The sequence below is a fragment of the Mus musculus genome, chromosome 7, assembly GCF_000001635.26.
Source record: "Mus musculus strain C57BL/6J chromosome 7, GRCm38.p6 C57BL/6J".
Classification (NCBI taxonomy): Eukaryota; Metazoa; Chordata; class Mammalia; order Rodentia; family Muridae; genus Mus; species Mus musculus.
Window position 1 is genome coordinate 45883727 of NC_000073.6, and position 13199 is coordinate 45896925.

The 13199-nt window shown below is 50.3% G+C and overlaps 1 protein-coding gene across 3 annotated transcripts; it reads right to left on the reverse strand.

Moving 5' to 3' along the window:
* Positions 1 to 2351: 2351 nt before the first annotated feature.
* On the reverse strand, positions 2352 to 13001 carry Syngr4 (synaptogyrin 4). Of its 3 annotated transcripts, none has more exons than XM_006541034.2 (5): positions 12882 to 13001; positions 11965 to 12162; positions 4886 to 5123; positions 3641 to 3780; positions 2352 to 3399 (listed from the first exon to the last, which is right to left on the reverse strand). In XM_006541034.2, the coding sequence occupies exons 2-5, from the start codon at positions 12055 to 12057 to the stop codon at positions 3169 to 3171; spliced, it is 702 nt and encodes a 233-aa protein (XP_006541097.1). In that variant the 5' UTR covers positions 12058 to 12162; positions 12882 to 13001; the 3' UTR covers positions 2352 to 3168. The 3 variants fall into 3 exon arrangements, with proteins under 3 accessions (XP_006541097.1, NP_067457.2, NP_001277993.1); NM_021482.2 differs by having other exon boundaries at positions 3119 to 3399; positions 11965 to 12165; positions 12882 to 12985; NM_001291064.1 differs by lacking the exon at positions 3641 to 3780 and having other exon boundaries at positions 3119 to 3399; positions 11965 to 12165; positions 12882 to 12985.
* Positions 13002 to 13199: the final 198 nt, after the last annotated feature.

Genomic DNA, 13199 nt, shown 5'->3' on the forward strand with positions numbered 1-13199 from the left:
CTTCTCTTTGCTGTTCCCTGCCCGCTTTGGTTAGTACCGAGCCAGTTCTACTTTTGCATCATGGACCTTCTGGGGATAATCAGCAATCTGAAAGGAGCAGGAAGATGAGAAATGGGGCTCCCAGGACTCTCCAGGGATCCCTGAGGCCTTGAGGTTCTGCAGGGACGAGGTTGGGAGAATCAGATTCATTGTTTGGTATAGAAACTTACCTGATGGCTATCCAGACCTAACCAGCTCAGAGGACCTTGAAGACCAATGCATATCCTAGCCCGTGGATGGGACAGCCCCCATCCTTCCCGCAACTGTCATTCACAAAAAATTGTTTTATGTGTATGAGTATTTTGCCTGCAAGCATGTATGTGTACTATTTGTGTGCCTGGTGCCCACAGAGGCCAGGAGTGGCTGTCTGATCCCCTGGAACTCAAATTAAGACAGTTGTGAGCTGTTATATAGGTGCTGGGAATTGAACTCAGGTCCGCTGCAAGAGCAGTCAATGAGTGCATGCACTCAATGGCTGGGCTACCAATCCAGACATACTCCAAACCTGGCATTTGATACTGTTTAATAAAAATGAAACAAACAAACAAACAAACAAGCTTGCTAGCTTTTAAAAAAGAGATCTTTATTCTACAGTCTGGATTTCTGGCCCTTTAAAAGTTAAAAGAAGTTGGTCAATGGCAGCAGATGGCTGAGGCTGAGTAGATGGGGCGCCTGCATTTGCCACGGCGCTAGTTCTTGCCCATGAGCTGTTACCATTTATTACTGGGCTGATACTGAGTGTGGTTTTGCTTATAGAGTTAAAAAGCAAATGAAAGCTGGGCATGCACTTGAGAGGCAGGGCAGACAGATCTCTAGTCTAGCCTGGTCTACAAAGTGAGCTCCAGAACAGCTAGGGCTACACATAGAGAAACAGTCTCGAAAAACCAAAACAACAGAACAAAAACAAACAAACAAAAAGCCAACACAAAAACCAAACCCCCCAAATGATGGCTCCATACCTAGCCCTTCCGGCTTCCCATCTCGTCCTGGCTCTGGTGAGTGGCAGGGTAAGTTTTGTGTGTTACAGTGGCCTTGGCTGCATCCTAGGCGAGCAGTTCTTCATTGGGCTCTGCCCAGCCAGCATCTGAAGTTGGATCCTTGGTTCAAGCTTCCTGTTTGTCCTTTGAGAACTTCCCAGTTCTTAGTTGTATCTATCCTGCTTCTTTGGACAAGCCTAGGGGACTGGGGCTAACTTTCCAGAGGGCTTGCCATGCCTCCATAGCCCATGGATACTTTTATTTGGCCCTCAGCCCTGTTTCATAAATGAGAAAACTGAGGCATGGAATAAGTGGCAAGATGGGGGATGGGGTTTGTTCCTAGACTTCCTGGCTCCAGAGCCCTCATGTTTAACTACTGTGTGGTGTTTTAGTGGTCCTTCTGTTTAGAAGTTTGCACAGAAGTCTGGAAGAACACAAGTGCATGGCGTCGGCAGGTCCTTGACTGCTCATCCCTGAACTGCCTCTTTGAATATGGTTGAAGAGCCAATCCATCTAAAAGAAATCATATTAAATGTTGAAGACCTTCCACTCATGACAGCATAAAAGGCTCAGGCCCATTTCCATGGGGAGAGTGCCTCTGTCACTCCCCTGTCCTCTCTTCTGCATTGAGCCAATGTGTGGTTTCTGTGCCTGACACAGGAAGCCCTCACAAAGGACATGCTGGAGCCTTAATTTGACCTTGTATCTCTGTCCAGTTTGTAAATGCTCTGCAGGGCATGCCAAGCCTTATACAGATTTGACTGTGTCAGTTATATGTGCATGTCAGGGCCTCACATACCTAGGCTGGCCTCAAATCCCTAAGTCTTTTTCTTTTTTGGGGGGTGGGGGGTGGGCGGTGAGACAGGGTTTCTCTGTGTAGCCCTGGCTGTCCTGGAACTCACTTTGTAGACCAGGCTGGCCTCGAACTCAGAAATCTGCCTGCCTCTGCCTCCCAAGTGCTGGAATTAAAGGCATGCGCCACCACGCCCGGCGTAAATCCCTAAGTCTTAAACTTCGGATCTTCCTGCCTCTGTCCTGAGAGAGTTGTTATAGATGTGCACGGTCACGTCTGGTTTATGTGCTGCTAGAGATTACATGACCCAGGGATGTGCATGCTGAGCAAGTACACTACCAAGTGAGTTACAGCCCTCGCTCCCTATTTTAAAAAAAGTCTGTCACCCACTAATACACAAACAAAAACCAAACCAAAGCCAAAAACAACAAGAAAAGATGTTTAGTTGTTCTAAAGAAACCACTAGAAGGATAAAGAGAGGTACTTCCAGTCGGTTGCTCATCTATGACACTTGACATGGCCGAACAAAAGTGAGCGTGCTGTGAGGTAAGGCGCACAGTGGACTTTAATGGTTAGAATGGATGTACAGTGCTGCATGGTTCCTGTCAGTGCTGGGAATGGTGGCACCCTGTCATCCCAGTATTGAGGCCAGCCTGAGTTACACATGAGGCCTTGTTTTACAAAGAAAGAAAAGCTGAGTTTTCATATTGGTTATACGTTGAAACAGTAACACATTGGATATATTAAGTTAGATGAAATATATTGAAATGGACTTGTTTTCTAATGAAGCCTTGAGCAAGACTGCATCCTCAGCCCAGGGCTGGGTGCTGGGCACACAGTACCACCTGCCTCATCCCTCCTAGCAGGGCCTAGTGACCCTGGGAGGAGTATAGTAGACACTTGCCTGTTTACCCGGATAGCCTTGAATGTATTTGAAGACCCAGATCTCTCCTGAATCAGTCTCATTCATGGACTCGGCGCCCTGACTGACCCCTTACACACTACTGTTGATTGCCTTCATCTCTCTGGGGTACAGAGCTTGGGCTGCTGGGCCGGTGCTGCATTCCTCCCTCAGCCTCAGATGTAGCAGGAGGCCCTTGTGCATCCTCTTCAAGGCCAGTGTGGGCTCAAGGTGCAGGGAACATAGCAGGGCTTCCTGCTTGTGTCCACTTCCCGCCTGCTCTCAGCTAGGTGACGGTGCTTGGGGGGTAGCACAGAAATGTACCTGTTGCAGGGGTCGCCCTCCTCCTCCTCCTCCTCCTCCTCCTCCTGCCACTCAAGGGATGAAAGAGGAACAGACAGGACAGGGTGGTTCATAAACCCCTCAGAGGGGGCTATTTACTTATGTATACAGGCTGTTTAGCTGTCTGGCATCATAGCCAGGCGTGGGGCCTTTGGAGTCGTCATGTAGGGGGACAGGGCTGAGCTGGTGTAACTCAGACTGTTGGGGCCTGTGATGGGAGGGTTGGAGGGGCTGGTGGATGATGGAGAGAGGGTGTTCAGCACCACACTACCCTCCTCCAGGGAGCGCTTGTAGGGGACTGGAGCCTCGTCTCGGAGGTCCTGGAAGGCTAGGTAGGCCTGGAGTATCTGTGGGCAGGAAAGGGCAGGATTTAAGTTGGCTAGGATGGGAAGGAGGCCCCGGGGCTGGCCTGGGGGATGCAGTAGATTGCTGTCTGCTCACTGCCCAGCGGTGCCCAGGATGGGTTTGCCTGAGGAAGGCAGGTTTAGAGATGACAGCAGAGACCCAGGGAGAGTCCTGGCTCTAGTCACTAGATATATAGCCCTCCCAGCCCACCCTGGAGTGGGGCCAGGCAGGGCTTGTCCTCACCCAGACAGGGACGGAGAAGAAAGAAAAGGCAATGGCTGCCTTGGCGCTGCTGTTCCCCAAGAGGAAGTGCTTGGACTTCGAATGCTGCCACTGGCTGGCTAGGAAGCAGAAAGCCACAAACCAGACACCTGCCCAGAGGACTGGAGGGGCAAGCAAAGAAGAGACCTGGAAGAGCATGCTGGGGCAGGGGCAAGGTGGGCTAGGGGTGGGCTAGGGAGTCCTGGGACACACACACCACACACACACACATCTGGTGCTAACCCAAATCCCCAAAAGCCAACCTCTGAAGTGGGGCTCCGTGTCTAACATAGCACCCTTTCAGCTTCAACTTCCTCAGAATCACAAAGGAACGTAGTTCCCTGTGGCCCAGTCACATCTCATATGCTCAGGAGCTATATGTGACGGGATCCCTCACACAGAGGGCCTTCCCACTGCAGAGGTTCTCTAACCCTGAGCTGCTAAAAATGACTCCCGGAGAGGGGCAGAGAGGCAGTGTGAAGAGCACCCGAGGGTTGGGGTATAAAGAGTGGGCTTAGAGGGCTGGAAAGATGGCTCAGTGGTTAGGAGTACTGACTGCTCTTCCGAAGGTCCTGAGTTCAATTCCCAGCAACCACGCGATGGCTCATCTGTAAAGGGATCCGATGCCCTCTTCTGGTGTGTCTGGAAACAGCTCCAGTGTAGTCATATACATAAAATAAATCTTTTTTAAAAATTAAGACTGGGTTTAGTGCTTTCCGTGTGCCAAGCTTTTGAGACGGTGGGCCACGGTGATGGAGGCTGCTCTGCTGTGAAGCATAAGGAGTGCCGTTCACAAGGAAGCAGTGCCTCAGCCACATGAGCACCTCAGCCTCGGTTTTTCTTATGAGAAAATGGGTTCTTCGAGCTGGAGGAGAGGAGGCACACGCCTTGATGGGGCGCCTAACCCTGGGCAGTGCCCCGAACACTCAGAACCCCTGCAAGGCAGAAGCTTCACCCTAATGTTCACTGAGGGTCCTTCATCAAATCCCTGCCACAGGGTGGGCTTTTCAGGCTATGCTTAGTGGGCTACAGAAATGAATGAGGGAAAAGCAACTTGGGCTAGAGGCAGAGAGGGGACTGGAAGGGACAAGGACCAGAAGATGCTTCCAGGAGGAGTCATCAGGCACAGGTTTGGTGGGTGGCCCGGGACTGTGAGCTATGGGCCCTGGGGAGGAGCCTGAGAGGGCTGAACAGAAGGGTAGCTCTGCATGGTCCCTTGGAACTCACCAGCCAGAATGAAGTCCAAGAGCTGGAAGGCTATCTTAAAGCGGGTGCCCACGAGGCGCCTCTCATAGGCATCTATGGCAAGGAAGACCAAGCAGCTGAGAAAGGACAGGAAGCCAGCTCCTACTGCAAAGCTACAGGCCATGTGGTTGCTGTTGAGGACACAGCGGAGCTGAGGAGACTCTGTTCTGTTCTGGTAACCATCAGTTAGTAGAGAGGAAAAGATGACCAGGGAAAAGACCTGTGAACCACAATGGAAAGGGTAGACATCAGTGCCCTTCCAAGATGCCCTTCCCTTTGGGTGGACACCTGGGGACAGGCCCTTCTGCAGCTGCCCTTCCTGTTCCAGCCTCAGAGCCCTGTCTCTGCCTTTTGCTTCCTTTCCTCCCTCTGGGCTCTGATCTCATCCTTTCCCCACCGTCACCCCAGTCTCCTCTCTGCTCTTCCTGACCATGGTCCCAGTGACCCAGGGCTGTCCTAACCCATCACCGTGGCCTCCAAAGCGCTCCCGCTAACCTAATCTTTGTCCGCTCACCCTTGCTTTGCTCCAGACTTTCCTGCCACCACTCTTATTCGGGGCATAAAAGCTAACAAGAGGCACACCACCACCCCAACCCCACTCTTCTAGCTCTTCTCTCCTTTCCTGGCTCACAAACCCAAAACTCCACCCAAACACTCTAGTCTGTGTTCAGCCCCAATTCATTAAAAAAAAAATTTTTTTAACTTTTTTTTTTGAGATAGGGTTTCTTTGTGTAGCCCTGGCTGTCCTAGAACTCTCTCTGCAGACAAGGCTGGCTGAGAATTCAAGAGATCTGCTTGCCTCTGCCTCTCAAATGTTGGGAATAAAGGCATGTGCCACCACTGCCCAGCTCATTTTTTATTTTTAAAATTTATTCATTTAATATGTATGGGTATTTTTTGTACATGTATGTTTGTGCACTAATTACACACATGCAGTGTCCATGGGGGGGTAGAGTTACAGATAGTTTGTGGGCCACTCTATGGGTGCTGGGAATTGAACCTGGTACCTCTGGAAGAACAGCAAGTGCTCTCAACAACTGAACCATCTCTCTAGGCCCCATTGCTTTTTAGTTAGTTAGTTAGTTAGTTAGTTAGTTAGTTAGTTAGTTTTATTTTTTGTTTGTTTTTTGAGACAGGGGTTCTCTGTCTTGGCTGTCTTGGAACTCACTCTATAGACCAGTCTGTCTTCCAACTCATAGACCCACCTGCCTCTGTCTCTCAAGTGCTGGGATCATAGGTATGCACCACCATTGCCTGGCACTCTGGCCCCGTTTTAAAAAGATTTTGAATTACCCATGTTTGTACACATCTGTGCTGTGCGTGTGTATAAGCCAGAGGAAGGGAGGGCATTGGGTTGCTTGGAGCTAAAGTTAACAGGTTGTGGACACCAAATCCAGGTTCTCTGCAAGAGTAGCCAGCGCTCTCAGCTGTCAAGCCATCTCTCCAGCTCCCTCCTCCTCAATTCACTTTTTTGAAATAAATGTTTGAAATGGTCAAAATATACTGGAAAATATGCAAAGACAAAACAAAGATGCAGTATTGAGTACAGAATTAAAATGCCAACATTTTGCTTTTTTAACTTCACAGGATTTCACAAGCAGCCCTAGCTGGCCTTGTGCTCACAATCATCTTCCTGCCTCAGCCTCCGAAGCTCTGGGATTATAGGCGGAGGACACTACATCTAGTTTTTGCTTTAGAATTCTGAAATAAGCAATACAGCACTGCCCTGGTAAGTGTCCACCTCTGTGCAGCCTACAACCACACTGCAACAGAGGCGCTTCCTTCTCTGACCATGAATATGAGATACAGAGGATGAAGAGCCAGGTGACTTTATCAGCTAGTAAGCAGCAGAGCCTAGACTTGGACTCTGGCTCAAGCTTGATCCCACCTTGGGAGCAGTGGTTCCTACCAGTGCTAATCTGTGAGAGGCTGAGGCCCTGTGTGTCACACTGCAGTGTGACAAGCCCTGTGTAGGCATAGAAGGAACCCATGAGAGTCTACTGGATGGAGAGTGGATGGTTCAGGGGCTTTCTACCTGGATGTCACAGGGTGAGAAGGGTTGAGGAGTGGGACTATAGTTTGGAGGGCTGTGAGCAGGGCAGGATCAGCTCTCAGTGTGGAAACAGCCTTCAGGTGATGTAGAATTGGCTGGAGGAGTAAGTCTGCATGTCAGGGGAGTCAGTGGACAAGGGTTGAACTTTGTGGGGGAAACCAAAGTTCTGGGGCTGAATTTTGGAAAAATAAGTTGAGACCTGGACCTGAAAGGAGTTTTGCAGGGTATGGTGCATGCCTGTAATCCATGGCTCTCAACCTTCCTGATGCTGCGACCTTTAATAGAGTCCACCATGTTGTAGCCCCAACTATAAACTTATTTTCATTGCTACTTCATAACTAATTTTGCTACTATACTGAATTGTAATGTAAATATCTGATAAGCAGGATATCTGATATGTGACCTCTGTGAAAGGGTCATTTAATCCCCAACGGGGTCATGACCCAAGATGGAGGAAAAGTGGATGCAGGAGCCAGGAGCCAGCCTCAGCTACATATTCAGTCTCAGGACAGCTTGGACTTTATGAGACGCTGTCTCAAGAAACAGAAAAAGAGAAGGGAGCACTTGCAAGAGTCAGAGGTTACAGAGCTGGCTCCTCTGAGGACAAGGGGTCTTGATTCCAGCCCTCAAAGACCTCAACAGCTCTAAGATGTGAAAGTTAAAATGTGGCTGCTCAGAGTTCAGCTTGGGTCCCCTGGAAGAGCAAGAGCCATCTCTCTAGCCCCTCATTTAAATTCCCTCACACATTGAGAGGTTCTAAGAAGATAGCCAGGACCAGACTCAAGGATTAGAGAAGTCCTCTGGGGTCACGTGGCCAGTGGACTGGATAAGGGTGAGGCAGAAGTTCACAGAGCAGGTCTGTAGGGAGAGCAGATTCCCAGCAGTTCGCAGACATTTTGGATGTAAAGCTGGATCTGGTGATTGATGGGTGGGTGGGTGGGACTATAAGCAATGAAGTTCTGCAGAAGGGAAGATGAAAAGTTGGATAAGATTTGAACCCTGGGACAGGTTCTGCAGGGTCTGTGTATGTCTGCACACACAAGTGCAAGGCCTCAGCAAATGAGTGTGAAGAATAATCCTGGCTCCTTGTTCCTTTCATGTGCCTTAGTATGGGGGTAGGAGGTGAGAGGCTGGCCCTAATTTACCCTGCCTTTGTCCTGCCCCTCCTCCTCTCCCCTTCGAAGTAATTGCTTTATAAGCACAGCAATTAGCCTCTCTTCTTGCCAAGAACTCTATGGTTAATCCATGAAGGAAGGCTGTAATAGTCTGGGACAGGCAGGTCACATATCAGATATCCTGCATATCAGATCCTTACACTATGATTCATAACAGTAGCAAAATTACTGTAATGAAGTAGCAATGGAAATACTTTTATGGTTGGGGTCATCACAACACGAGGAACTGTACTAAAGGGCCGCAGCATTAGGAAGGCTGACAACAACTGGTCTGGGAGTGAACGATTCCGTCTTGAGGTCTTGGGTCTAGCTATGTTGACTTAGCTTAACATAGCTCACGCCAGGACAAGGCAAGGCTAGGCGAGGAGACACCTCAATTGTTTCTCAGCTATATTCTTTCCACCAGTGCTACCTCCCTGGAACTGTGCATCAGATAACAAAGGGAATGTTAAGAATTCCCTTCTACTTTTGATAAATCTACATCACAGTGCAATGGAAAAAGCCGTATGTGTCCGATTCAGCCAAGCTGTGTGGGCTTGAGCAAGTCATTCAGGCCTTGGAACCTGACTGTGTTTATATTGTGAAGAAGGGGAGTGGGGGCTCAGGCCCAGTAGTGCTCAGGACCATCTAGGAAGAAGAAGAAGCAGACCCTTAACCTTAGCTGCTCTAGAGTGGGGCCCTCCTGACTTCCAGGCCCCAGGGGCTGTTTGTCTATGGTAAAGCCTTGGGCACTGGAATGTGGGGAAGGGCACCCACTGTCTGGGGAATCTTATTTCTTTGAAGGCTGTGTCCTGTCTCTTTTCTGCACCTTCCCTGAGTTGTCTCCAGGGAGAGAGCAAAGATTCAAAAGTTAAGGCACCAGTTGGCAGGTGGCATAGAGGACATGAGCACCAGATGCCCAGAGACGCCCATTGAAGAACCAGGCTAGGGGAAGGAAGAGGACAGTGGGGGAGGGAGATGGTGGCATGGGCAATGTCTGTGACCATAAGGTCTGGCATGGCTGGCTGCCTTTCTCCCAGCTTGCACTGGGCCACACCACCTGGGCTCCCAGCTCCCTCGTCCTTCCTTGCCTCTACTTTCCAGGCACTGGAAACAGAGTGGATCTGAGTTTGACTCCTTCATCAAATGGGTCACCTTGACAAACCACTCAACCTCTGGAGTCTCAGTTTCCCCTAGGATTATACAAATATGCCCTTGTCATAGGTGTGGTGAGGACAGAAGGCACCAGGAAGTGGTGTGTGGCAGTCATAATTCCTCTGTTCTCACAAGGAAGAAAGACAGTGTGGCACCAGTCCCTGCCATGCCAGGTTCCTCCAGCCCTCTCCTCCCTCACAGTCGAGAGTTATTCCAGTGACAATGCTTGCTATTTAAGGAGAGCTCGTCACATGCCAGCCCCCCACTAAACAGCCTGTCTATGTATTGCTTTCTTTCATCTTCACAGCAGTTCTGCCCAGGAGGCGGGTATTAGGACTCTCTGGATCCAGATGAGGACACAAAGGTTCAGAGATGTTTCAGGTCACACAGGTATAGTCTGACCATGTAAACTACTGAGCCAAAGGGGCATCTCTGGGAATGAGAGGTACTGATGCTGGTGATGGTGGTAATGTCATAGACAGCCCAGCCAACAGGGTAGCATGTCCCTCCAATGGACACATGGCTAGGATGGACCTCAAAGCCAGTCCTGTCTGGACTCTGTTCGAGAGGACAGAGAGAAGACACTCTGGCCTGGGAACCCGAGGAAAGACTTTGGCGTTTAACCCATGGAGGAGGAGATGAATGCTGACTTCCTAGAGACTCTCTGTGAAGAACCAGGTCAGAGGGTTGCTCCTGCTCCCACAGCCCTATCTGATCTCACCATTGCCTCAGTTGTCAGTTCTGTTCAGGGGTAACAGCACAACTAGTACAGGCTGGCTGAGCATGGTAGCTCATACCTATAATCTCAGCACTCAGGGAGGCTCAAGCAGGAGGATCATTGTGAATCCAAGGCTCACTTGGGCTAGGCTACAAATTAAGACCCTGCCTCAAACAACAAAGACAAACAAAAGACAGCAGAGACATAAAGCAGGGTGTGCACTAGTTCAGTGGTTAGGGTCACTGTGAGTGGTGGTTTGGAGTTCAGTGGTTAGGGACACTGTGAGTGGTGGTTGGATGAGAATGACCCCCACAGGCTCAGGTGCTCAGGTTGTTGGTTTTGTTCTGTGTTTGTTTTGAGGCAGGGTCTTTCTGTGTATTTTTGGCTGCTTTGGAGCTTGCTATATAGACCAGGCAGGCTTCAAACTCAGGCAGATCCTTCTGCTTCTGCCTCTATAGTGCTAGGATTGAAGGTGTGTGGCACCACACCTTGACCAGGCTCATATATTTGAATGCTTGGTCCTCAGTTGGTGAAACTGTTTGGTAAAGATGAGGGGTGTGGCCTTTTGGAAGGAAGTGTGTCACTAGGGGTGAAGTTTTGAGTTTTCAAGTGCCCATGCTACCCCAGTTCTCTCTCTCTCTCTCTCTCTCTCTCTCTCTCTCTCTCTCTCTCTCTCTCTCTCTCTCTCTCTTCCTCTCTTCAACTTGCAGATAAGAGGTAAGTTCTCAGCCACTTCTCCAGCACCATGCTTGTCTGCCTGCTGCCTTGCTCCCTGCCATGATGGTCATGGACTCCCCCTTTGAAACGACAAGCAAGCCCCCAATTAAATGCCTTCGTTTCTGAGTTGCCTCGGTCATGGCATCTCTTCACAGCAATAGAAAAGAAACTAAGACTCACAACAGACTCCAACGCCAGTTCCAGGTGACCTGAGCCCCTATGGCCTCCACCACCACCTGCATGCCTGTGGCGCACATAAACTCATGAAGCCACATATATATGCTTCTAAAATCTTTAAAAGGAGAAGGAGGCAGTGTGGGTCGCAGCCCATAGACACAGATGGCCCTTGTACTGATGTTCAGAGAGAGGCAGTGGCTGGCTGGTTCTATTCCAAGGTTACATAGCACCAGTGGGCTGAATGGGGACTTTGCTCTCAGTGTCCAGATCCCTTGGGAAGATGGTAGTGATGCACAGAAAGCATCGGCATCACGCCTGGCACAGTGATGACTCACATCTGCTCCCTGAGTCTGGTGCTTGTGGTCCTCCCAGATCTATGCTTTTTTAAAAAAATAGATCTAGTCCCTGTTCACCCCTCCCCTACCTGAGAAATAGAAAATGGATGGGTCCTAGCATCTCCTAGAACCGAGTGGTGCTTCCCCCCTTTTGTGTTAACCTTAATGGATGCTGTCCCATGGAACTTCCTGGCATGGTGAAGTGGCCTGAATCTATGCTGTCCAACTGGAGACTCATAAGGCACCTTTGGCAACTAAGCCCCTGAAATATGGCCACCATGATTGCAGAGCAGCCCATTTGAATCCCATTTGATGAGTTGGAATTGGAGTAGCACCCGTGGCTTGTGGCTACTCCACTGGACAAGCAGTCTTCAAACACTGATGCCATTTATCAAAATTATGGGGTTTTTTGGGGGGGTGGCTTTACTTTTCTTCGCCTTTGAAAGGGTTCTTTTTCACTTTTTCCATTTTCTTACACTGTAACCCAGGCTGGCCTCAAACCTATGTCAATCCTCCTACCTCAGTCTTTTATGTGCTGGTGTGACAGATTTGAGAGGCCCTTTGAGGAGCCCCAGGTTTGAGGGGCTCTTTCTTGTGATGACTCGGTTGATGCTGACAGTGGCTAGTGACCAGATACTCAGTAAAAGGTGGCTTCAGTTTTGGGCTCCTGTCTGCTTCTCTCCCTCTCTGACCACACTGACCCCTTGCCCTCTTCCTGGATGTCGCCTGTGTCCTGACCCCTGGGGTCTCACCCCTCCGAAGATCCTTGAGATGCTCTTTGGTCTCCTCAGAAAGCGCACAGTCTCATTGTCTGCCAGGTCGTGGAGGCTTTCAGGGAGGTGCATAGTGGCTGCTCTTCTTTGGGTGTCCCGGGAGGTAGGGGCAGGGGTGTTGGGTGCTGCTTTCTGGGCACCACTTCCTGTGTGCCTCAGACCCACCTCAAGGCTCAGCTACTGCAAGAAAAGAGGAATGGGAATGTCAGAGTAAAAGTGCTGGGAGTGGGGAGTACTGGCCCTTCCTTTGTGGGGATGGATAGGCTGAGGGGCTGTTAGGAGCCCTAGGAACAGAGGGGGTGGGCTGAAGGGGCTGGCTGCTCCCGTTTTCAGTTGTCAGGAATATGGGGTGAGAAACTGCTGGGTGGTCTTAGGTGCTGGAGATGAGACATGATAGGGTATGTGGGAGGTTCTGGAAATGGGAGCACGGCTGGAAGGCTGCTTCGGGGTTCCAGAAGTTGGAAATGTAGGCTGATGGGCTATTGGAGGTTTCAGGTGCTGATAAGGGGCCAGAGGGTTCTGAGGGCCCTAGATTTTGGGAATACAGGATGAGGGTGATAAGGGGTGGCAGGTCTGCTGGGCCCTCAGAGTGGGGTCAATAGGGGGACTGTAGACTGGTCCTTGAGGGAATGCAGCTACCCTAGGTATAGAAGACCACGTAGAGCCCAGCAATATTTGAGGTGTTCCCTAACTTGGGTCATTTTCCGTAACACCAGGCTTGCTTAGGCTTCAGCTCTGTTTCAGGATGACATATTGTCTTAAGACTGAAGCCTCAGAAACCAGCTGCCACTCGGTATGAGAGTCATGGCAACCTCCTTAGACTAGGGGCTTCCCTTCTAAGGACCTGGGGGCGGAAGTGCTGAGACCCCAAGGGGACGCTGGCTGAAGAGAACCACCTCTTCTCCGAGGGCCGAGGACCTGCGTTCCTCTTCTGCCTGCCTGGCTTCCTCTCCTGGTCCCGGGAGCCACCTCTAGCCTCTTTTTGGTTCCTCTTTTTCCCGCCTTTTCTGTCCTCTACAGATGATTGGCTGCAGCCAAGTCCCGCCCCTTTCCTTTCCGCCTATCCGAACTGACTATGGAAAGGGCGTGGTCTCGGCGGACGTTGGGCGGGTCGCCGTTGGCCGGGCGCGCGCGAGGGCCCGACCCAGCTCCAAATAGCGGACCACACGTCTTCAGCGCGTGCGCATTACCTTTAAAAAAAAAAAAAAAAAAAA